Source organism: Mus musculus, chromosome 18 (genome assembly GCF_000001635.26).
Source record: "Mus musculus strain C57BL/6J chromosome 18, GRCm38.p6 C57BL/6J".
Classification (NCBI taxonomy): domain Eukaryota; kingdom Metazoa; phylum Chordata; class Mammalia; order Rodentia; family Muridae; genus Mus; species Mus musculus.
Window position 1 is genome coordinate 30,324,972 of NC_000084.6, and position 25,023 is coordinate 30,349,994.

Consider the following 25,023-nt stretch of genomic DNA (forward strand, 5'->3'; position numbering starts at 1 on the left):
AGCCCGGCCTGTGTAAGAGCATGTTTACAGGGAGCCTGTGAGTGACCCTGGTGCCCCACTCTGCGCTCGGAGCCTCTGTAGAGAGCAGCTGCTTGTAGGCAGCCAGACGCTTAGGAGCATCTCAGGCTGAATTGGTCCTTCTCCTGCTCCTGCCCATTTCCTCAGGTTACAACTATCTCAGGGTTTTCTCCCCACAGAGGACAAGGAATAGCCATTCCTTTCTCCCTTCTGCATGACAACTTGTTTGCTCTGAAAAGATTTTTCTTCCTCAGCCTCCGAGGTACTAGGATTTCCGGGTTCCAGCCCCCACCTGGCCTTGGCCCAGATCCTTATATGCAGTTTCTGAACCTGCAGTTCTACAAGTCACTCTGTCCATAGCTTCAGCTTGGAATAGCCACTTAAGCTAGCTGTCCCCTTCCATGACACCTCCCTGCAGCCTTGCTCTCCCCTCCCTTCCCATCAGCAGGTAACAGCCCAGTCCCTGAAGCCTCCTGCTCCACCTCACGATGTTTCCCTTGTTAGCAAATCTGTTCCTCACCTCCAGGACCTGTCAATAGCATGCCAGCTCTGTATTTTCACTGTCCCTTATTGAAGCCACCAACATAAAATCTCCCACCCACATCTCTGTCTTGTTAAATCACTGCTGCCTCAAGGCAAGTGCCCTCTTTCCAGAAAGTTCTGTGCTCGGGTCTCTCTAGGGCACACTTTGGTTACCGTCTCATATGACTTAGGATGTCCTCAGCACATCCGCAGTTGTCTGACGTCTGCCTTGTCCTCTGTCACTCTGTACTTACCACTTCATTTTGCCTTTTTGATGTTGGTTGGAGGTGTTTATTTACACCAGCAGGTGTGTTTTAAGTACCTGTTAGATGCAAGGATCCTTCCTGACTGCCCATCAGTGATCCCAAGTCAGCATGCAAGGCCTGTGGAGCAGGGGCCTTGTCTGTCAGCAGCATGTCTGGAGAGCGGCAGAAACACTTAACTAAGAGAACAGGAAGGTCGTTTGGAGCAATTGAGTTAATCATCTCTGCTCTTCCTTGTAGTCCTTTCTCTAAAATAAGTAATCAAAGGCCCATTATGCCCTGAACAGGGATCTTATACCATAGTAGACATTCAGAGCTTTGGGTTCTCTGTGTAGCTGCTGTCTCTCAACAACTGATGCAGAATGTCTCTCTGCTTCTCTTCCCATTGCCAGCGTAGCCAAGGTCAGGGGAATGCTCTGCCAATGACAGTGGCTGTGCTGTGCGTAGTCAGAGGTCCCTGTCATCTGATTGAGAGGCCAAAGGCTTCAGATTAAATTCGCAGATGTCGCGGAGAATATAGATGGGCCAGAGAGGAACTGACTGTGGACTCTAGGCATGTGGAAATAGGTCGTCCACTTAAAGTGGAAATTTAAACATGTGTGTAAAGGCAATGTGCTGAGACCAGGAGTCTGAGTTGACATTCATCCCTAAATTTCCTTTCTTAGCTTGAGTACTTTTAACTTGTGTGCAGTTTCCCTAGTTGTGCAGCAGGGGGCACTGTATATCCACCATTAAATTGAAGGCTTTATCAGAAGGCCTTGTAGTCAATTATAAGGATTTTTGTTTGTTTTTGGTTTTTGTTTTGTTTTAGTGGGTTGGAATGGAGTTTCACTTGTTATTGAATTATTATGCTATCCTGGAGAAAGCAGGAAGCTGCAAATTTAAACTGGCATGAGATTGAGAAGAGGATTTTTTTGTTATTCAGAGTTGATGTCTGTGGATGAAACCATAGTTTAGCCAGGGTGACCAGTCATGGTAGGACTTGTTTTAGTTGTTGATCTATTGCTCTGATGAAATACCAGTTAAGAAGCTCTTAGAAAAGAAAGCATTTAAATTGGGGCTTGCTTATATTTTCAGAGGGTTTTAGTCTGTGTCCGTCATGACAGGGAGCATGGTGGCAGGGAGCATGGCACTGCAGCCAGGACCTTATTATATCTTGATCTGCAGAAAGCAGAGAAAGAGTGGGCCTGGCATGGGATTTTGAAACTTCAAAGCCCATCCACAGGGACACACTTCCTCCAAACAAGGCCACACCTCCTCCAACAAGGCCACACCTCCTGATCCTTTCCAGACAGTTCTACTAACTGGGACCAAGCATTCAAACATAAGTCTATGGGAAAAATTCTCATTATACCACCATGGGGCTAAGTTAAATATGGCTTTCAATGAATCATTTTTATATCTAAAAACTAGAGGCAGGTAATCAAAATAACTGAAGAACTCCTTTGTCGCTTATGATATATAATATAATAAGCCACAGAAACCATAGTTTAGCCAGGGTGACCAGTCATGGTAGGACTTGTTTTAGTTGTTGATCTATTGCTCTGATGAAATACCAGTTAAGAAGCTCTTAGAAAAGAAAGCATTTAAATTGGGGCTTGCTTATATTTTCAGAGGGTTTTAGCCTGGATGCTCGGGGTCTTGACTAAATGGGAACACACTTACAGGTTCTCAAATAGCCTGTCCACTTCTGAGAAGCCAGTGGTGCTTGTATCCATTTCAGATCCTCAAAGTGACCAGTTTGAGTGGCACTGGACACTGCTGACCTAAAGGGACAGTTATTTAAAACATCTCCTCTATTATTCTTAAAGAAAAGCTGACATAGCAGTTCAGGTATCTGTCTCTGAAGTACGTCTCAGGACTCTGGGCTACTTAGCCTAGTCTGTGCCTCTTAGCTGAGCACAGTAAGCCTAGATCCTTGTGTTTGTGTGCTTGTGTGAGGAGGTAGTGTGGTCCATGTGTGTTGGTGCTGTAAGCACTATGGACTTCCCTTAGGGGTAAGCTGTGTTCTGACTGAGCTAAGAGTGCCCTTTTGGCTCATACTGATAGTTGGATGCATAATTTTAAAGATAAGAAATTACCTGATATATTTTGATATTTCCTTTTATCTGCAGCATTTTTGAATGATGCTTTAACAAGAACTTGATGGCTTATGAGAAAATTATTTATTCTGATTATTTAGTGTTATAATTTCTATGTATCAGATAAGGTACACTTCGATATTTCAAAACAAGTAGAGTGTTTAATTTTCCTTTGTCGGGGTATGGTGTGATTTTAAGGTTGTTTTTCTTTTTTCTTCTGGAGTGGAACTTGACTGTGGAGTCAGGTATACTATCCTTGTTACTCCTGGTTTCCTTAGTTTAATCTTGTTGTTTTTCATAAGAAGCTCTTCTTAGGTTAAAGGGGAAATGATTAGCAGATTATTAGGATGTCAGTACTGATTTGAATTTATATATCCAACCCTTTGTTAGAATTACTGTAAAAGTGGTTCCTTGGCCTTAGCTGGCTATGAGACTCCATTTAATAAACATCATTGGTATTGCTACATTGCTTATGGTGGGCGTGCAGCTGGCCTAAGTCTGAGGTTCTTTACAATGGTATCACTTTGGGCGACATTTTTGTTTCTGAGTTTACTGATAAAACAACAAGAAAGGTATAGTCACATAGGAAAGAAATAAAGGAATTAAGGGGAAATGGTAAAATGGTTGTCTACAGAAAGAAGCTGAACTAACCATGGAATAGAGTGAGAGAGGCAGCCCTACGGTTGGGATTATAGGGGATCTTAGGAGGTTAGAATTTTCAGAGCAGGAGTGACAGAAGATGGACAGGGAGCAAACGAGTGGGATGCCAAGCAGGGTGGGACAAAGTAAAAATGACTTTCAGATTGTCTGCCATTAAATGTTTAATTTTAGTAATGTGTGTGAAAGAATAACAATAAATCAAATTTGTAATAGGTTGGTGTCACTCAACCACATTTCCTTAGCAGCTCATTTACTATGTCTTGTAGGGTCAGAGGAGAGAATTACCATGGGTGACTGGTTTGCTTTGTACACACTTTACTGCTTGCTTGTGTGTGGTTATGAACGCGCTTCTTGAATTTCTTGATTTTTTTTTTTTTATTTTATAAGGTGCGCTTTTTAAATTTTCTTAAAATTAATATCCTCTTAAAATACATGGCTCTTTGAACTTGTGAAATTCAACAACGGTTTCACTGTTAGAACCTACAATCCATGCAATTGAGTCGTAACCTCGACCTGTGAATTTTCTTGCAAGCACTGATAAACAGCAGACCTTGGAATTCCAGCAGTACTTATAAGGAAATGAAGAACTTGGACAAGGTGCTCCTTAGACAAACGATGACACTGGTTGAGGAGGGAAGATGGGGCTGGGCATCTGCTCCACTGTGAGTCCCAGGAGAAATGACACCATGAACATGTCCATTTTTTCGTGACTCGGACAGTCTTTAATACTGTGTGCGTCCCATCTCTTCCCCCTCCTAGGTACCATAGCTACCATAAGAGCAGAGTGCCTGGACACAGGCATCCTAGTTAGGCAGAGGGCGGCACTCAGAGGCTAAGCTGTGACATTCTTATCATGATGCCCTCCACCCTTGGATTGTAAGGGATTAGGAAACGTGCGATTCCATTGAGCTGGACAGGTTCCAGCTCCCTTATTTTGCAGCAGATTGTCATATTGTTTGAAAAATAGCCATATTTAAGAAGTTTCCAAATCCTTTCATCCTGCTTGGAGGGGAAGGAAGTCTATTTTGGGATTCTTAAAAGGCGGTGTCTTTTTGTTTTGTTTTAGTGCTGGACTTAAAGCCTTGGGTCTTTAAACCTCTATGCGTATACTCTACCACCAAATCCCAGCCTCTAAAAACTTGTTTGTCAATCCTAAGAGTTGTTTTTATGTCAAGTGGAGATGAAGGCTTCACAATATACAACACAAATTTGATATTGATGTCTTGTATGAGTAGTTTGACATAACTATAAATCGATATTTATTAAATATTATGAGCTAGTGAAATTTAATGTAATGACATTAATGTGTCAGTGAATATGCTATTGAAACCATGTGCCGTCCAGTGTGACGCGGTGTGGATTTGGGCAGATCTGTCCCTATGAAGGTGCTTAGGTGTATGTCACATGAACCCCTATAGATCCACTGTCTGTTCCAGTCTTGCCGAATGACTGGAATGAAGTGCAAACTGTCTCTGACTCAATATAAGTGATGTATAGTCATTAAAAAATACATTTTGAATGTATAGTTGTATGATCCCCTCATTTTCTGTGGCAGCAGCAAAGAGCCACAGCTCGCAGACATCTGTGTGACCCTGAGACTAAGCAGGTGGTCCTCTGTCGAATGGGTGGCTGCCAGAGTGTGGGGTTGGCCGGCTGGGTTCAGGGAGTGAATTATTTTACTCCTCACATTTTCATTTTATGGTGTGTTTGCAGATTTGTAATCATTATAATTGAAGGAACATCTGGATAACTGGCCGTTCTGTCAGTATCATTAGCTGGAAACATCTAGAATGGCCGTGCTGTAGATAAAACCCTCAGCCCAGAAATCACAAGGCACATCAATGCAGTAAACAGCACCATGGCATTCAGATGGACTCGGCTGTCTCTTTAATACAAGATCAAGGAAGGGAAGAAAGGCATTCAAAGCATCTCCTAATGACTCTCCAGCCTCTATCAGCAGCATTTACCATTGTCTGGGCTATAACCGGAATTAAGAGGTCCTTGGTTTAATAAATGCAAAACAGATGCATTGAGAGTTCCTGGTACTAGGGATTTTCCAGGTTTCAGGATAGCAACAATAGAATATTACTCTTGATTTTTAACTTTTATTGGCTCATTGTAAGTAGAGTAGGGGAGAAAGATGAGTGAACAAGCTTTAGTTTATAGGCTTTATCTCTAATGTGGTAGCAACTGCTTAGGGCAAGTCTGCTCTGCTGTAGCCTGCAGAGCTCATGAGCTGTTACCACAACTGTCTTCGAAACAAAGCATGCTCCCTTCTCTGGGGATATCAGGGTGTCTTGGTCTGGAACTTAGTCCTGTCATTGGCCCTTTAAACAAGAAATAGCCATCCAAAAATAAACCAGTTCCTGCATAATTTGACCATTTCTGTATTTATGGAAAGGCTTCGTGTGATGGCTCAATAAAAGAGAAGCTTGCTTTTCTGTGTAAGTGTTTTTCTGTGAGCGCTGTGTGTTCTGTGAACCTTAGGGTAGTTCAGATAACCATCCATTCCTCCCTGGCCTGCTCCCTCTGCTGTGAGGTTGTTCCTCAGACCTGGTGTTTGCAGCTGAGCTCTTCAGGCACAGTCTCCTTATTCCTTTACCTGAAAATGTCCAGCTTAACTAATCGTTTACTTTGTTCTTCGGACAAAGATGCTATCTCAGTGAGGGTCTTACTGCTGTGAACAGACCATGACCAAAGCAACTCTTACAAGGACAACATTTAATTGGGGCTGGCTTACAGGTTCAGAAGTTCAGTCCATTATTACCAAGGGGGGAACATGGCAGCATCCAGGCAGGCATGGTGCAGGAGGAGCTGAGAGTTCTATATCCTCATCTGAAGGCTGCTCGCAAAATATTTATTGGCTTCCAGGCAGCTAGGATGAAATTCTTAAAGCCCACACCCACAGTGACACACCTACTCCAACAGGACCACACCTTCTAATAGTTCTACTCCCTGGGCCAAGAATATCACAGATGCCTAAAAGTTACAGAAAGGGAGGTGGCATCTCTGTATCTGTATCTAATTTCTGTCGTCTGTAATCTTAGGTACAGTCAACCTTCGACTCTCAGACATCTTTAAAGTGGTTGTTATTAACATTTTATTATCATTTATTTATTGGCCGACGGTGCAGGTGAAGGTCAGTGAGTAAATTGCTGGGGTCTTCTCTCCTTTCCTCCATGTGGGACTCGGTGATGAGACACAGATCGACAGCCTGCCAGCAGATACGTTCCCTGCTGATCAGCTTGCCAGCCTCAAGAGTTATTTTTGAGAGAAGTTCAGAGTTTAATTTTTACATGTTATTTGAAATGCTTAAATATTTATGAGCTACTTGAAGAGACTTGATTATTGCATGGTAAATGGCTTGATTTAATTTTAAATAAATCCTATCATTTTAAATTGTTTTCTTCTTTACAGAACAAGTTAAGACTTTAATCACCCCTGCCTTAAGGGTTTTTGTTTGTTGGTTGGATTGGTAGTTTTCTTGATAATCTCCGTGTGTCTGTGTGTGTGTGTGTGTGTGTGTGTGTGTGTGTGTGTGTGTGTGTGAATGATAGTGGCAACTGGCCTTTCAAGCATTTACTGAGTGCAGTGCCAGGTACTGTGTTACAGTGTTCTCTCTTTTGATTCTACATCTGAGGTACTTGTTAATTATAGTTGACATAAAGGATCTATCACTGTTGCATATCTTTCAGGGAGAATGCACTTAACTGTGATATACACAATGTGTATATGACTTCAGTGACTGTGTATATCAATGTGCAATGACTGCGACATATAAAATATACACATTTACACACTCTACACAATGAGTGTGACAGCACTCAGGAAAAGCAGTGAACAGGAAGGCATGACTAACATCTTGATTAGGAGTCCGTGTGGAATATTGGCTTGCACAGGGTCCCTTGTGCTCATGAGCAATAAGTTTAGTACTCTGAGGCAGGGCCGGTACCCTTGATGGGAAAAATAAGGTGATAATTCTGAGGCTGCAAGGAACAAAACTTAGCCCCAAGGCTCTGCTCTGAGAATTCAGTCTAGAGCATCCTTGCTTCACGCAGCCTGTAAATCACTAGATGCTTCATGGTTTCCATGGTGAATCACCACTAGGATCCCGTTCCTGTGGCTCTGCTCTGAGACAGTGTAAGACTTTTCTCAGAGGAATTACAGCTCTTGGCAGTCCTGAATATGGTGTTCAAATCCCCAGTCTCCAGCTAGGGAACAGGTAGAGGAAGCCAACCATGTAACTTGAAATTTGAAGGATTTTTATTTTGTAGTCATAGTTTCACAGCAGTAGTTATAGAAAGAGCAGTTTACCTGACCTTAATACACAAGACAATTTCTTCCGAATTTGCTGCTGCCGATTCTTTTGAAAGTTATTTGGGTGTATGCTCCTTGATTCTGCACTTCTAAACCTGAGCTTTTATCTTTTAATATTAACTGGAATGGCTTTAAGGTTTTTTTCTTTCTCATGTCCAAGAATTGAACTGCACTGTACTTTGAAGGGCATGTTTGAAGGTATAGAATAATTTAATGAATTAATCATTCTTTCTCAAAAAGGCATTTTGATGAATTGTATATGGTATCTCCTTCCTGGTTTGCAGTGCTAACGACTGTGAGACTGACTGAGTTTCTTGTTCACACCCAGGCAAACTCTTCCATATAGATTTCGGGTATATTTTGGGTCGAGATCCGAAGCCCCTCCCTCCTCCGATGAAGCTGAACAAGGAGATGGTGGAAGGGATGGGTGGCACCCAGAGTGAGCAGTACCAAGAGTTCCGAAAGCAGTGCTACACAGCCTTCCTCCACCTGCGAAGGTAAGGTCCTGCGCTAGCTGTCCACGTGTGCTGCTGGCACATCTTTCTCAGAAAGACAGGATGCTTTTGAAATACACATTTGCTACATAGAATACAATGCCAGTATCCAAGCCTATCCTGCTTTCCCACTGACTGTCACGTGTGTAACCTCCCAGTTGAGATGCTGGTGTTTTGTGAGTGGGAGATTTGGCAAACCAAGAGAAGTTTCACTTCACCCTTTGTCCCCGGAGGCAGTGGAGATGAGCATGGCAGCCACGGCAGTGGCTTAGGGACAGTCGTGATACTCCAGCCGTTTCGTTTTCTAGCATTTGGTCCAGCCCAGCTTTGGATGCTGTTCAGGACCATCCAGAAGTTTCCTTTTGTTCTCCTCACTGCCTCGTGGCTCACGCTGCTTTGAAGAAGGCTGATTTCACTCGTTCTTTCTTCTTCGGTGTCACTCTTCCATCTTTCATCACGGCTTGATTAAAAACACTAGATGACTTATGTTCTCAGGAGAAAAGGCATGCACTTGAGCATGAACAGAACTCTGACTCTTAGTCAAAAGTGACAGATCATTGGACTCTTAACCACCTAACTATGCAAAAGGAATTGTCCTAGTGCAGCAGAAATTCTATCGTAAGACATGCCGACATTCTCTCCGAGGATGTGAGGAGGGCGGCTGCGGCCAGCCTGCATGGTCTGTGTCACTAACCTTACCATGTTCTTATAGTATTATGGCATCCACAAATAGCAGCAGTTTTATTTTTGATTTGTACATATTTATTTCTCTTGCCTTGTTCTGTTAGTTAGAGCAGCTAATACTAATTAAACAAGAGCAGTGAGAGCAGGCGTTCCTTCTTGGACCCTACTACAGTATTTAGTCTTATGAAATTAAGAACAATGCTAACTGTAGGGTTTTGCTAGATCTTTCAGTTTTGTCTATCCTGCAGTGAGTCATGTGTTAAGCGGCACTCCTAGGGGGTTCTATAGACTTTTAGGAGGAATCTTTAGGTGATTAGTCATGAGCCCTGTGACCCTGAGAAAGAGGGCAGGCAAGAGGTCACATGCTGATAGCTGTATGGATGCCTGAGAACGCACACACTGAAAGCAGAAGGAATCAGTGTGCTTTATAAAGTGCTAGTGGACCATTGGCAGCAGGTAGGTAGAGTGAGAAAATAGAAGCAAGTTACTAATGTAGAGCTGAGGTTCTGCCGCAGACCAGCCTCGGTCGCCCCCCCTCAATCTGCGGGAGATATCAGGGTTCTGGTTACAGGCGAGCAAGGAGTTGGCATGGGTGACAAACAGACATGGACACAGATCGAGAGTGTATCTGAATTAATTTCTCAAAAGCAAGCACTAGTCTTATAATACCGAAGAAAAACAAGAAAGCTAGGCCAATACATCTGCCAAGGTACATCTGACACAAAACAAAGAAAATACGTACAGAAAAAGCTAGGGGGAGCTAGGCCGTGTTTACAACTGAGAATAGGAACAACCCTTAATTAAGATCAGCTAAACACAGGAGCCAGGTGAGTTGTCTGAGACTATGCTAGTCTATTGTTAAACCCACCACCAGGGGTCCTCTAGTAAATACCTGATTACGCTATTCTTCTGGGCCTAGTGAAAAATATGCACCAGAAGAATTCTGTTCTACTAACCCTTTCATGAATAATACTTCAGTTCCTCCTAAAACCACAACCCACCTGCTTCCTAGGCCATTGTATATTCCTGTGTATGGAAGTGACTATTGTTCTAAGTAATTACTATGTAGACCAGCCCTGAGCTTTCTAGCTCTATTCAAGTAAATTGTAATGCCTGTTTACTTTTACTGTCTCTACTAGAGGTAAATTTGAATGTTACTGAATAGATAACATTCTTACTGAATTCCAAGCTCAGGGTTGGCTTCAAGGACTTTCTAGGACATTGAAACACTGATGGAGGCTAATCTAACTTAGCTATATGTCAAAATCAGTCCTTAAAGGCACTTATAATAAAACAATATTGAGGGAGAGCACACAGATTCATACACCAGACTAACGTGGGGACAGGATTGGAGCATACGTGCTATAGGAATGCCAAGGATCCAGGAGGCTAAGTTTCCATGAAACTCTTTGTCTCAGGACTGCTTCCAGGCTTCTAGGCCTATCCCATGAGTCACTACTGGAGTGGGTGTAGCAAGGTTCGCATTCCTTCTAAGAAATACCACAAAGACAATCAATGGAAGGGAAATAGCATCATCCCACGAGTCACTCATGAGAAATCCCAGGGAGTCGAACAATAATTTCAGCAAGCAGGGTGTATTAGTTAGGGCTTTATTGATGTGAACAGATACCATGATCACAGCAAGTCTTATAAAAAACATTTAATTGAGGCTGGCTTACAGATTCAGAGGTTCAGTCCATTACCATCAAGGTGGGAGCATGGCAGCATCCAGGCATGGTACAGAAGGAGCTGAGAGTTCTATGTCTTTATTTAAAGGCTGCTAGTGGAAGACTGACTTCTAGCCAACTAGAGTGAGGATCTTATGCCCACACCCACAGTGACACACCTACTCCAACCAGGTCACACCTATTCCAACAAGGCCACACCTCCAAATGGTGCCACTCCCTAGTCCAAGAATATACAAACCATCCCATACAGTAACGAGCGAATGCTTACGCCTGCTGTCTTGGAGTTAATAATAATCATAAAGTTACAGTTGTCACCACTTTTGGGGTGTTCTTGATAAGGCAAAGAAATCTAAAATTCTATCTCACTGATTTCATTTTCTTTCTTGCTTTTTTAGGTATTCCAATCTGATCTTGAACTTGTTCTCCTTGATGGTTGATGCAAACATTCCAGATATTGCTCTTGAACCAGATAAAACTGTAAAAAAGGTAATTTTTTTTAATATAACACAGTTCACATTTGACATATAAAAGTGGGTAAAGAATTTAACAGTGCATGCCTTCTTTTTGTCCCAGCCCTTGGACCAGTGGTTCCCACCCTTCCAGATACTACAGCCTTTAGTACAGTTCCTCATGTTGTGGTGACCTCCCACCCCAAAATTACAGTTGTTTCTACTTCATAATGGTAGCTTGGCTACTGTGATGAATTCTAATATAAATATCAGATAGTTCGCAGGCAGATCAGGGTCCTGAGCTACAGGTTGAGATCTACTGCCATAGACCATTGAGTATTAACAGAGTCTAAGGAAGAGTCCTCTCTGTACATTTAGTCACATTTCAGACCAGCAAACTCTCAGCTCTTCTGTGGCAATCCTGGTCAGTCCTGTCTGGATTCATCTCTGTACCCATGTGGGTAGCTCCACCTTTGCCATTGCCAACAAAATGCCTGACTTGGTGGATGCAGGTGGAACATGCTGAGGCTGCCCTATCATGGAGATGAAGCTGTCTCTATAGCCCCATATGTCCTCCCTCTGTTTTGGACTTTACTGGATCACTATAGAGCCCTGCTTTTAGTTTTCTTTGTAAACAACCTATAGAGATGACAGGTAGGATCCGCCACCTGTGAGCAGCAGCAGTCAGCTCAATGTCTTAACGAGACTTGGACCAGGCCGTGGATTTGAAGCCTTTCCTTTAATCTGATTTCTGGTAGTAGCTTCAGAGGAGAGCTGATAGAAGAGTGCTTTATGTATCCAAAGGGAAAAAGATGATTGTCAGTATTCAACTTCAGAGAAAGACTGCAGCATATTAACTCAGAAAAGACTAAAATCTCCGAAAGACATTCTCTAAGATAGAGCTAGCTGCTCAGGATTTAAAAGTGGAGGCTGACATCAACAGATCCTATGTCTAATGGAATGGACTGGAGAATTACGTTCAGCTCTAACTGAGCCAGAGGGAGGTCAGTTCTTCCCTTAGGTGGCTGGCTAAGAGGAGTTTGAATGGAGGTATTTTATTTAGTCTCTTCATGAAATGAACTCCTAAGAGTTCCTGTTTTGTTCAGGTGGATGACACATTGGCCTTTCTGTTTTTCTTCCTTTACCCAGTCTGCACTATTCAGAGGAATTGTGTTTTGTGCCAGAGAAGATAACCTGAGTAGGTCCTGGTTTTTGTCCTTTTATTTTTACTTTACTGATGAGGGCCACCCATCAGGAAATATAACTGATTGATGAAAATTATTGAGTGGTGAAGGATGCCTGCACCAGGCTTCAAGTGACTTGGAGTTCTGTTTGGATCTGCTCTATTAAGTATCTCTTCCGTAGTGTGTTTCAAGCTTGTTTATATGATCTCCATCGTGTTCACTCTTCCCTGAGTGTGGACGTTCAGAAGTCATCTGTGAGATTGCAGGCAGTGTTTATCAGACAGGGACTAGACAGTGGTTTCATTGGCGGTGGTACCTTTGGCCGTTTAAGCTGTACCATAGACAGTGGCATCCTTGGCCAGTTCTAGTTTTCACTGCATCCTCTCTTGTGCCACCACCTATTCCAAGAAGTCACAGGGCTTCCTTACCAGATGTCCTTACAGTGCTGTTTTAAAGCATGAAACAATTCCCTTTATGAAAAATGAGCCAAAAAAGCAAATCTGTTAGATATTTTCTAGACTAGTAATTCCTACCACTTTGTTTCAGTTTAATAGAACTTTAAAAAGCATTTTGTCATATTTTTTCAAAACTGTATTTTATAACAGATGGGTTTGTTTTCTGATCTTTTATCCAAATGTGAAATACCCAGTTACAACACTTGAAATTTATGTGGTAGTTGACTAAAATTTTTTGCATATTAGGTGCATTGCTTCTTTGAAAAGACGTAGATTTTTGCTGAGGTAAGGTGGCCACCACTATTTCCTTGTGTTATTGATTAAATAGTATACTAGCTATGGGAACACAGAGTATATAAGAGGCAGTTTGTTCACAGGCGTGAGGGTCAGATTGCCCAAGCGGTCCTAACATTTTGTGTTTAGCTTTGTATAGGAAGTAACAACTTTTATAATTCTTTGGGAAATGGTTCCTTGCACTTAACAGTTTGTTATTCAGACTGCTGTGCCTGGACACACGATGGCTCTGAAATCTGAAATGGAGTTAACAGGGCTCAACCCCTAAATATGGGCCTTGCCCTTTAATGAAGCAGCCGAGATAGGAAGGTCTCTGGTGTGGACCTTCCAGAATTCGCTGATCTTCATCTAAAGTAAGCCATAAAGCCCTCAGTTCAGAAAGCCTACCACAAACTGGGGGATAAGGATAGAAATGGTAAGGAAGCCTCAGGGTGCTCCCTGTCCTCATCAGGCTGGAGAGGAGATGCATACAGCTGCTCCTGTTCCTGGGTCATCACGCTGTGAAGGAGGAAAGGGTTCTAACGTTACCAGAACATTCTTGTTTTGGATAAACATGTGTGCCTTTCTGTTAATATAAATACTACATGTTATGGATAAACGCCTACATTCCTGAACATTACATTCAGTATGAACATTACATATTACAGATACATGTGTGTCCCTTTCTATTACTATGGATATTACGTTATAGATACATGTGCGCACCTTTCTGTTACTGTGGGCTTTGCACAAAGGTTATTACCCTGAAGCTTGTGTGGGAGGCTCCCTCTACCTGCAAGCCAGAAGTTAAGCATCCTATCATCAGCGTAAACAGAGTACCGAGTAGCCATGGGTCAGTCTGCCAAAGAAAGCCCAGGTAGAGGAAAAGCTCACTCAAAGCTGTCATAATTCTTTCAAGCCAGTTGCTCAAAGCTGTCGTCATTCTCTCAAGCCAATTACTTCGAATAAAGACTGTCAGATAGTTTAATAAATAAAAAAATGTATTTTGATAAAGTTTATTTTGTTATTAATATAACCAAAGCTTAGTGAATTAAATTCCAGCAATGAATAAGTAGATCCTTAGTTGATTACATAAGCATAATATGCTTATTTATGAATATTAAAATGTATGTGTGAAATACTGAAATCATATGAAAATAAACACTTTCGGAATAGCAAGAAAGTTGAATAGGTAAAGTTATTTGCCATTAAGCCTGTTGACCTGAGTTTGATCCCCAAAACCTAAATAGTAGAAGGCAAAAGTTGATTTTCAGAAGTTATCGTCTGGTTTTCACAGCTGCATGCCCATACACACATACATGCACACACAGATGTGGGAGTGTGCTAAAATAGGTAAACAAGCAAACGAACACACATGCACACTAGGAAGCTGAGGCAGGTGGATTTGAGTTCCTAGCCAGTGTGGTTTATATAGCAAATGTTGTGCCATGTGGGTCACGTAGCAAAACAGTATCTTAAAAAGTAAAAAGAGTATGTAAATTGAAAACTAAAAGTATAAAACACCTGTATGCTGTTTGGCCTGTGTTAAGGACCTGATGTGTGTAGATCTGCTTTTCTGAAGTGAGCATGGCTCGCCTGCACCAGGCTGCTCCAGCGCTCCCCTTCCCATCCCCACTCCCTGTAGACTGTGAGCAGTGCTGATTTGTTCCTGAGGTAGTCCTGGTGTTTGCTTGATCAAGATTAGTAGAAACCATTTCCCTGTGCCAGGGAACCTACCTTGTAATCACAGAATCAGACAACAAACAGAATACGGTTCGTAAAGTTCCAACTTCCTAGACGGTGGTGGATGCTTCAGGTGAGAGAAGAGGGTGGGGCAGCACACTGAGCTGGCAGTAACGGTGATGTGAGGTTAGCTGTGGGAGAGACACAAAGTCTTGGTGAGGAAATTGGGAGGAGACATTTCATAAGCCCACAGCACTGAGATGAAACTTCTTACTACAGAGGCGCACATCACTTAAGCAAAACGCGTACTCCCTAACAGGCCTTAGCTTTGTGACTGGGGATGGTAGGTTGAAAAGATGACCTTATCTTCTAGGAGTTTGAAATGTTTGTTCCTAGCTTTTCAAATGTATAGCTGTTTTTAGTTGGAGGGAGAGGACACCAAAGTGGAGATATTAATGGATTCGCATATAAACATGGCTTAGCAGCCTTGTTCCTGCTCCCTTTATTGCCATAATTAAAGAGAAACCTCTAAATTCTGATGCTGAGCCTATTCCAGAATTTACGGTACTGTTTTCTATCGGAGGATTTAATGGAGACATTCTTTCTTTAAATTGATTTCCTACTAAACTTTAAAACAAAGAAATTATATGTATTACAAGAAGCCATAAATAGATGACTATATTTGAGATGACCTTTAAAAGTAAATTACCCATGGTTCCTGTGAGGTTGCCCATGGCTCCTGTCGGATCAGCCTGTCGGCTCTGCAGCACAAGCTCTTTTGCAGTTTGGGAGGCTGTCGTTGGCTTGTACAGCAGCTCCTGTCTTTGTAAGCAGTTCCAGGCGCTGGCTCTCCTGTAGCCACGGTTAGGTGGGGATTGGGTTTTCCTTTTTTTCCTTTTTTCCTTTTTTTTTTTTTTAAGATACTCTTTAAATCCTTTTCTATTACACTAAGGAGTTTTGGGTTATATATCGCACAAATAAATGAGCTCAGCAGAAAAATAAGTTTAAGCCTGTCCTTTCTTCTGGCTGAGTCAACTGTGTTATTTCACCTGCCTTTCTGGATAAGAATTTAGTGAGGAAAAGTCTACATTGCTTTTAATTGAAAGCTGCTGTGTGTGTGAGAAATCCTGAACATTGGTTTTTTAAACAAAGGTTTTTCTATATTAGCTTGTGTAAAATTGAAAACATAAAAAAATACTTAGTTTAAACAAAACCACTGTGCTTCTTAATATGAAAATGTGTTTCAGTAGTTTATTGGAAATTTCCTCCAAATTGTGTGTGTGTGTGTGTGTGTGTGTGTGTGTGTGTGTGTGTGTGATTGAATATGGCAAACTTAGGCTAATTCTGGTATAGTACAAAAGCTTTTAGCTAATCTATAGATGTTATTTTATTAGATTCACATTTAATTGTTCTCTATAAATAAAAGACAGAGTTTTATTGTTAGTAGGAACAGGGGAAATCATGTCATTGTTTAGAGATTGCTTATACAAATTGCTTGTGTGGCCTGATGCAGGTTAGCGGGAGTCGAATGCTTTTGAGGTTGCTAGGTGCATCATTCGGAGAGGGATGTGTGCATATCCCATGCAGGCAAAGACACTAGGTCTTTAACTGTATTATGCTAAAGGGTGACTGCATAAAGAGGCTTCATGGTTAAATATCTCCTACGTTTTGCCTGCCTCTGTTGGCGTTTGTGGGCTAGGACTCTCCACTGTTACAGTTACTGGAGACACTGTTAGATGTGTGGCCCGCTGTTGAGTAGAATGTCAGTGTGGCACAGAACTGGACCTATATTGGCTTACTTATGCTTTTGGAGCGTTTGAGCATCTGTTAATGGTAACGTCGACTCCTCAAAGCGTAATTATCCACTGCAGAAACGTTGTTGCTGCCTAAGTGACTGTCTTAGAGAGGTTGCTTGTTTCTTGCAAGTAAGTGGTTGAATGGATCTGCTGTGGTCCAGGTCACAAGTAGATTTTCAGGAACCAAGCACTGCCTGCAGTCCCAAAATGAAGAAACACTCTGAATGCACAGAGTCTTTTCCATGTTCTCATATAACTCCCGGACTGACCGTTAGAGGACCCTGATTCACAAGTGACCAAGAATGCAAGTGGCACTTACAAGACAAGGTACAAGTACACAGAACTGAGTTTCTAGCATCAAGCATAAGCAGACTTGTTGTGTAGCAGTGGATAAAATTTCAGTTTACAACTTTTTGCTTCTAGGCAATTTCCAGATTGTTTGAGTAGGTATAAGTTAGTAAATATGCTTTAAACTAAGCCAGGTGTTCAGCAGTCCTTAGTGTTCAGTGTAACCTCGGCCAGTTTAACTGCCTGCCCACTAGGATGACCTTTCACATCAGTACAACACAATTTTACAGTCTCTCTCCATACCGTCTAGACTGTATGTTAATAAGTATGTTAGCGGATAGGCAAACGTGACACAAAGCCGGAGAACACAGAAGCAGTCTCTGCAGTCTCTGCAGTTGCACACGTGCTCACGTGCACACGCCTAAGGAAGAGACACTTGCGGAGTGCAGGACTGCGCATGGGAGTCCATCAGGAAAACTAGAAAGAAAGGCCAAGGACAAAGTGAAAACCAGAGCTGGAAGTGTGGCCCGTCAGTGTTAACTCCCACAGCCATAACAGCAAGGTGTGTGTTGTGGCAGTTTGTGGAGTTACATAGATGAAGGAGAAAGGATACAAGCTATAGCTTGATTAGTTAGCTGACTCTTGCAAAGCCAGAGGACAATGACAGGTGGCCTAGCACAGCCAGGGAGAGCAATGCTGACTGAATGCGCAAAACTTCTTTAAAGAAGATGTTTCATATTTCGTAAAAAGCATTTTATGCCCATTATGTTTTCTTTCTTCATGTAAGTATGTCAGTTAAGTGCACAAGTTTGATAAGGTAGGCTAGAGTTTTATTTTGATCCATTTGCTTTCTAATTATTGTTAATGTTCTTGAAGTAGTTCTAATGTTGTCAGATGTCCTGCCACAGAAAAATATGAAGAGCAAAGACTCAAACTGGAGGAGACCCAGATCAGCCCTCCAAAGTGCCAGCCTGTCCCTGAGTTTGCATCTACTTTCCTCTTGCCCTTCTCTCCTGGGCTATGGAGTATGACATGCCTCCATGTTTCAATGTGCTGTGTCTGTGGGTAGTTAAATCCCATAAATCGCACTTTGCCTTTTCTAATGAACTCAGTGAGGGACCAATACTCAAACCAAAGAAACAGAAAGCACGGGGTGGTAGAACAGGATTAGGGTGCTGTCTGGGAAGAGGAAAGCAGTTTACAGGAATGAGTGGCAGCTAAGCAGGCAATGGAGGGCAAATTTGATGACTATACAGTGCTGTGAAAAATAAAAGGAAATACCAAATTAAATAGTATTGTCCACTTGGGAATCTTGCTTTCTCCCATTCTATGTTGAAGGAGTATATGTGAATTATTTATGTGTATGTGAGTTATGTATATGTGAGCAGTAAAGTGCAGTGATTATGTGCAGGGCATAAGCCTGTCTGGATACACACACCCCTTTACCAGTTACGAGTTCCTGTGGCAATTTCCAGCATGCTTGGCTTCTGAAGACAAACATTGTCCTTAGTAGCACCTTAATAAAGTCAAATAAGAGACTTTATAGACTGCTTACACGGGTTTTAGCCAAAATAATTCTTCAGTCACTGGCTTTTATGTTTTCAGAAAAACACAGGTACATGAAAACTCATGCATGCATACACTTTATTCTTCTAGTACTGAGTGCTATTGAAAATGAGCAATGCTTTAAAGTATGAATTTAAAAACCCACAATCCCATCTTTGGACATTATAGACCCATTGAAATAATCCCTTGCCAAGGTCCAAGGGGCTGCTGTGGGAAAGGCTTTTTTAGAAGATCTTTAGGTTACCAGGGGTTGACGTAGTTGCTGTGCACTAGCACCAGGTGTATGCAGGCCAGGGCGATAATGTAATAAATATGCTCCCACCTTATTGTGTCTATTTCTGTTACATAGTAGGTCTTGAGCTAGAATGTTCAAGCAGAAAGTGCAACTCTGAGCTAAAGTAATAGCATTTCTGGATTTAAAAGGAGTCAGTGTCTGATTGGGAGAGAGCATTCAGAGCTCCTGATGGGCATAACTCTTGGCATCCTAATGATGTCTCTTCAGAGCACATTCCTGACTCATTCATTAAAGAACTTGATGTTGTCCCTGGTCCTCTCCAGGTTCAGGATAAGTTCCGCCTGGACCTGTCAGATGAGGAGGCTGTGCACTACATGCAGAGTCTGATCGACGAGAGCGTCCACGCACTGTTCGCCGCCGTGGTGGAGCAGATCCATAAGTTTGCCCAGGTACGTCCCAAAGGCTTAGGGAACTTTGGGTGGCATTTGGTCTTTAAAAACTTCTCTGGTGAGGCCAGCTTAGGCTAAAGGGCCAAACACCAGCTAATGTCTGTCCAGGAGAGAAAATCAGCTCAGGTAAGGACTAACCTAGACATGTGTTACCATTCATGCCATTTCTATAAATAAATAAGTAGAAAACAAAATATACACCAATTTTTGAACACACCATTAAATATCCGAAGTAATAAACATTTCCACAAAACCTCTTTGTGAATTTATTATTTCCTTCTAAAAATACCTACTGGACTTTACTCCAGCCGAGGTCATGAGTGGGAACTGAGGGAGCTGGTCTGTTGAATCCTGGCTGTTCCTCGTGTGCTAAGTAGTAGAGATTTTTCTAATGTTTATATTTCGTTTTTAATTGTGTGATTTAGCATAGTATTCCCTTTGGGGGGGGCCATATTTTTGTTTGTGTTCTGTGCTTTTGGAGTTTCCCTGTGTATATATTGATGAGCAAAACCTGATTCTACTGGTTATATTAATCATGCTTACCATGGAGTTCGAAGCCATATATCTGACAGTTGTTAACTGACCACATTCTCAGCCAAACTATCATCCTTCAGGGTGCCCGGTGCCCAGACTCCTCTCTCTCCTCTGTAAAGAAGCAGCCTCATTGTGTATAATAACCAATCTGTTTGAAAGCGGAGGCATCAGCCTGTTTTCTTTCCTAGATGCAAAATAACTGTAGAAGACAAGCAGTAGATGCTGTTGAGAGTTCTCATTATGCAGTTCTCATTTTACCAGTAAGATGGAAGAATAGGCATGTACAATTTCTCCCAGACAAAATAAAATGCTGAGTTCTTTTTCCAAAGAAAGTCTTCACTAAAACCCACTTTTTTCTACATTTAGAAATTTTCTGAAGAGCCAGGTTTTCATTGTTGTGTGGCAGAAGCAGTGGTATGTCAGCCCGTGTCCTACATGTATTCCCAGTGCACTCAGCTTATCTGAGGAGGAATAACAAGGCAGTACTCATATGGCTGAGAAACAGTAACGACGGACCCAGCAGCCACCTATCGGACACCTATATAAGCCACCAGTGATGTGCACTCTGTGTTACCTTGTTTGACCTGTGACATACGTTCCCATCTGGTAAATTGAGGCCAATAGGTAACGAGCTCTGGGTCCATAACTGTCACTAAAGGTTTTTCATGGCTATATACGCGATCGAGGGTTGCTCTATTAGACCTGAGCAGAGTTTGTTATGAATAGGTTTTTGTTATTTTTATTATTTACTTATAAATAAAAAAGAAATATTCTCATCTTTTCTGATCATCAGAAATAAAAACAAAGTATCTGACATGAATTTGCATGCCTTCAATCTCAACACTTCAGAGGCAGAACCAGGAGGATCTTTGTGATTCGAATTCTTTTAATCTCAGGACTTGGGAGGCAGAGGCAGGTAGATATTTGTGAATTCAAAGCCACCAGGACAGCCAGTGCTAGATAGAGACCCTATCTCAAGAAATAAAGAATTTAAATTCAAAATTTTTTAAATTGCTCAAAAAAATCACAAAAATATGCACATGAGTTGCCCAGAATAGTTAATCAGAAATAAATAGTATAAATGCTGACCACCTTGAATTCACCTGATGGGCATAGCCTATCCTGACTGGCTCTGGCCCGTGCTTTTCTCTTGACTACAGTCAGCTCTGAAGCTTGGCTGCCAGTCACTTGGTACATGGTGGAGGCATTGAGGTCTTCCAATTGCACCGTTACTGTGATGGCAGTCCCCTACCTATCTGATGGATGCCTGCTAAAATTCCCTCGATAATTTTTTTCTTTCATACATCTTCCACTTATCTGTGTAAGAAAGGTTTATAACACTTCCATTCATATGATCCTGGAAATTCCTGTCCTCTTTTTTTCACTGTTCTTTTAAGTACCTATTCAGTCTATTTAGTGTTTTCAAAGCTAACTGTTTGACAGTCAGTTCGAATGTTCTTCTTGGGGAAGCCCACCTCTCCTGTGTCCAGTGTTCCTCAGTTGACTATAGTTCTTGGTGTGGGTGAGGCCTCGTGGGCTTTTCTCACGTGTTTGTTGGCTTCACCTTGGTCAGGTCACGTTTGGAGTCAGGCTGGTAAGATGTTGTGGGTGTGACTTCTGATATTACAAGGAGACACAATCTCACAGCGTACTCCCTGAGCCTTAGGTCTGGGCTGGCTCCGGCCCCTTTAAAGATAGTTCTTCAGGTGTCAGGAGCTGAATGTTTGGATCCAGCTCTCACGCTTAGTAGTCTCAATTTTTCCCCCATAGGCAGACACTTTTGAAGTGTTTAAGAAAGCATTTGAGACCATCTGTTCAGTCACAGGATTTTTCTCACACACACATAAAAACATACAGAAACATGCGTGGGGATTTTACTTCTGGGATGCTTCCAGGATCTTCAGACTGCTAGCATGGCAGTGTGGGTCCTTGATAGTTTGTCTTTACCAGCATTTTCAATATTTAATCACGTGAAAGCATTTGAGAAGAACCCTGTAGGTTTCATGACAGTCCCTCTCTTCAGAGTCTCCCTGACTCCTGTGCTGTGCCCGGAGTACAGCTCCTGCTTGTGAGGACTCTAGGGATATCTTCTTCTTCTGGGCTGCCTTGGCTGGCCCCAGTGGAAAAGGAAGCATCTAGCCTCAAAGAGACTTGAAATGCTAGGGGATGGGGATACCCAGGGGGGCTCCCCACCGCCTCAGAAGAGAAGGGGGTGACCTGGAAGGGGTCAGTGAGCAGGATGTAAAATTAATAAGTAAAAAGGAAATAAAGAAAAGAGTTGAGTTCAAGAGTATCAGGACCTCCCTGCTGGGTCTAAAGCATCCGCCAGGATTACCCATTGACCATAACCTGCTTCTTGCCTTGTGATTCTGTGTATATCAAGGACCATCCTTTAGAGAGTTCATTTCTTTGATGGATCCTATAATGAAAATATTTAAATTGCTTCTGAAAATGTAAATTATTTCTTTCATTAGCATAAAATAAACATTTCACCATATTCTTGCTTAGGTTGATACTTATATCAGATTAAATTCCATGGGAATCTCAGCAGTAGGTGTCTGCAACTGTAACTCTTGGCAGTAAGATCTCTCACTGTCATTTCCCATGAGATGGAGTCGATAGGCACTAAAAGCATGAGGGGTATTGGTGATATGGGATGCGCCCATCTTAGACTCAGCTGTTACTGAGCTGTTTGCTGGCTTAGTTCTTTCAGAATTGCTTTAGCTTTGGTTTTCAGACCAATGCAGAATTCAGCACTTCCATTCTGGAAGACATGGCAGCTAGCTTGTTGTTGGCAGAGCGGGGCACTGAGAGCTAAGTGTACTATTTGCAGTGTGATTTAGGATGGCCCGCCTTCCTATGCTGGGTGGAGCTCTGCTTTTCTCTCCTACATAACAATTTGCCACCTTGGGCTTGGGCTTGCAGTGAGGCAGCAACTCTTCCCCCAAGTATTGTCTCACGTAAGTGATTCCTGCCAGCCTTGGGAACCCATGCACAGCCACACAGTCCTGATCCTCTTGGGAGGTTTAGCAAACCTTTTATTGATCGTTGTTTAATCTTTCTTCATAAACAGAAAACTAAATTATTTTTTGTTTGTTTTTAATTTTGATAGTACTGGAGAAAATGAAAGGGGATTTGACCCATCCTGATGCCTGGCTCAATAAGAAAACACAGGAGAAGCCACTGCTGTGTACTAAAGACATCAAAGAAAGAACAAGGAAGAGAGGGTGTCCAGAAGTTACGTCGTGCCTGGGCTTTGTGTCCTTGCATGCCACTGCTTAAATCCAGCCCACAGGGTTTGTTTAAAGCTGCTGCAGACAGAGTAGTCGCTCATCTCTAATTCCAAAACTCTGGAGGCCGAAGTGTGAAGAGTGACACATTTTTGAAGCCACCCTCAGCTACATAATGACTTCTGGGTCAGCCAAAAATCACTGTATATATTTGTGTTATAGTGTATAAAGATGGAAAGAGGATTATGTATATGAAACAGTAAAGCATTTTACCCTCTGAGTCTCATATGCCTTGTTTTCCCTGTCCATAAGGTCACCACGTCTTTCTCAATTTTGAAGATGTTTTTGCCTCTTCTCTTCCTTTGTCTACTTACCCACATTTTTGTTCACTTTTTTTTCTGCCTAATTTACATAGTTTTTTGCTTTTACATTTTCTCTAAGTTTCATACACTATAGTACATTCTTTTTATAGTTGAAGCATTATTTTTTTTTAGAAAGCTTTTGTGGGCAGGGGATAGTGAGAAAGCAGGAGTCAATGGTGCACAGCATCGGCCCAGCTCTGGCCCTGTGGCCTGCGACCTGCGACCTGTTTACTGCTCCCGCAGGCAGCACTGAGCATCTCTGCAAGGGGTGGCAGAGCTGTGTGCAAGAAGTCAACAGGAACAGGTCCAGATGAGTTGCTTCTGCCCACGTGGAGAGGTACACAGTCAAGCGAGTGCCTTGAGTTGGGGGCAACATATCAGGAAGACTTCTCTTAGAACTATGCGTATTGAGGTTTTGTTTTGTAAACTGCAGCTCCCAGCACTCATATCAGGAAGACTTCTCTTAGAACTTTGTGTATTGAGGTTTTGTTTTGTAAACTGCAGCTCCCAGCACTCCTGGGTTGTATGCATGCAAAGTGGAAGGTGAAAGTGTGGCATTGTTGTAGATACTGTTCCTCACAGTCCTGTGACACATGTCCATTTTTACCTGTATCAGTGTGCGTGGGGAGGCGGGGGAAGTGTGCCTCAGCACTGTGAAGGGTTAGAGGACAACTTTTAAGGTATGTCTCTTCTTCCACCTACTGTGCTCCTGAGAGCAAACTCAGGAGGCCAGGCCCCGTGACAAACAACTCTCTCCACTCAGTGAGCCATCTTGCTGTCCCAATAATGTTTTTTGTTTGTTTGTTTTTGTTTTTTTTCCATGCAAACAGATTTGGAATAGCTCAAGCATGTAATATATCCTTTCTGTCTTACGCAAAGTAATGCTTGCCTTTCAAGACTAGAATTCCCACCAATCTGTCTATTGAAGATTGAATCAGAAGAATATTGAAGAAAATGAGCATCTACAATGATAGTCCCTCAGTTGTACCTGCACATTCATGTTGCGGTCATGGGACCTTGTAAGGAAAATGAGTATTCATGTTTAAGACCCAGTAAATACTAAATATCAATTAACAGGATGTATAAAGGTTACATTATACAGAGTTTCTGAGAATTCCATTAATGGTTTTTTTCTCATGGAAGGACCAATGGCACTGGCCAAATATGTGGCAGAAGATGGCTTTGTTGGACATCAGTGGGAAGAGAGGACCTTGGACCTGAGGGTGTTCAATGCCCCAGTGTAGGGAATGCCAGGGCAGGAAGACGGGACTGGGTGGGGGAATGTGTGAGTGGGTGGGGGAGCACCCTCATAGAGGCAGGAGGAGGGAGGATAGGATGGAGGTTTCTGAAGGGGAGACCTGAAAAGTGGAAAACATTTGAAATGTAAATAAAGAAAATACCCAATTTAAAAAGAAAAAAGATCAGGTTAGGTGTGGTGATGTCACAGGCTCACAGGCAGAACCTAGTCAGACTTGGCCTGTTAGATGTTTCTAGATTTGCTGTAGAAGATTCAGATATTGACTGCAGGGGAAATACTTGAAGAGGAAGGGGTGAGATGTATGCTAGGGCCCTTTCAGAATGTCAAATTTAAGGCTAGATGACAAACTAATTTTGACAATGGAAATTCTAGGTGACTGAAGAGCCCAGCTGCTGGAAGATCACATAGTTTCTTGGTGAGCTAGACAATTTGATAATATGCTAAGAAGACTTCATGATTAGCTTGAATGTTTGTTTGTTTGTTTGTTTGTTTTTCTCTGCAAAATGGAGCAAGCACCAGAGTTCAAAAGGCAGA

The 25,023-nt window shown here is 42.2% G+C and overlaps 1 protein-coding gene across 4 annotated transcripts in view; it reads left to right on the top strand.

Moving 5' to 3' along the window:
- Pik3c3 (phosphatidylinositol 3-kinase catalytic subunit type 3) overlaps window positions 1–23,155 on the top strand; it is an 82,512-nt gene extending 59,357 nt beyond the window's left edge. For all 4 annotated transcript variants that reach the window (NR_151699.1, XM_030250425.1, XM_030250424.1 and 1 more), the window contains 4 exons: window positions 8,190–8,358; window positions 11,123–11,213; window positions 18,980–19,105; window positions 22,752–23,155. Coding sequence is in view for 3 of the 4 variants with exons in the window: in XM_030250425.1 (XP_030106285.1) it covers window positions 8,190–8,358; window positions 11,123–11,213; window positions 18,980–19,105; window positions 22,752–22,766 (401 nt within the window). In the remaining variant the exon portion in view is untranslated. The remainder of the gene's footprint in view (window positions 1–8,189; window positions 8,359–11,122; window positions 11,214–18,979; window positions 19,106–22,751) is intronic.
- The last annotated feature ends 1,868 nt before the right edge of the window (window positions 23,156–25,023 follow it).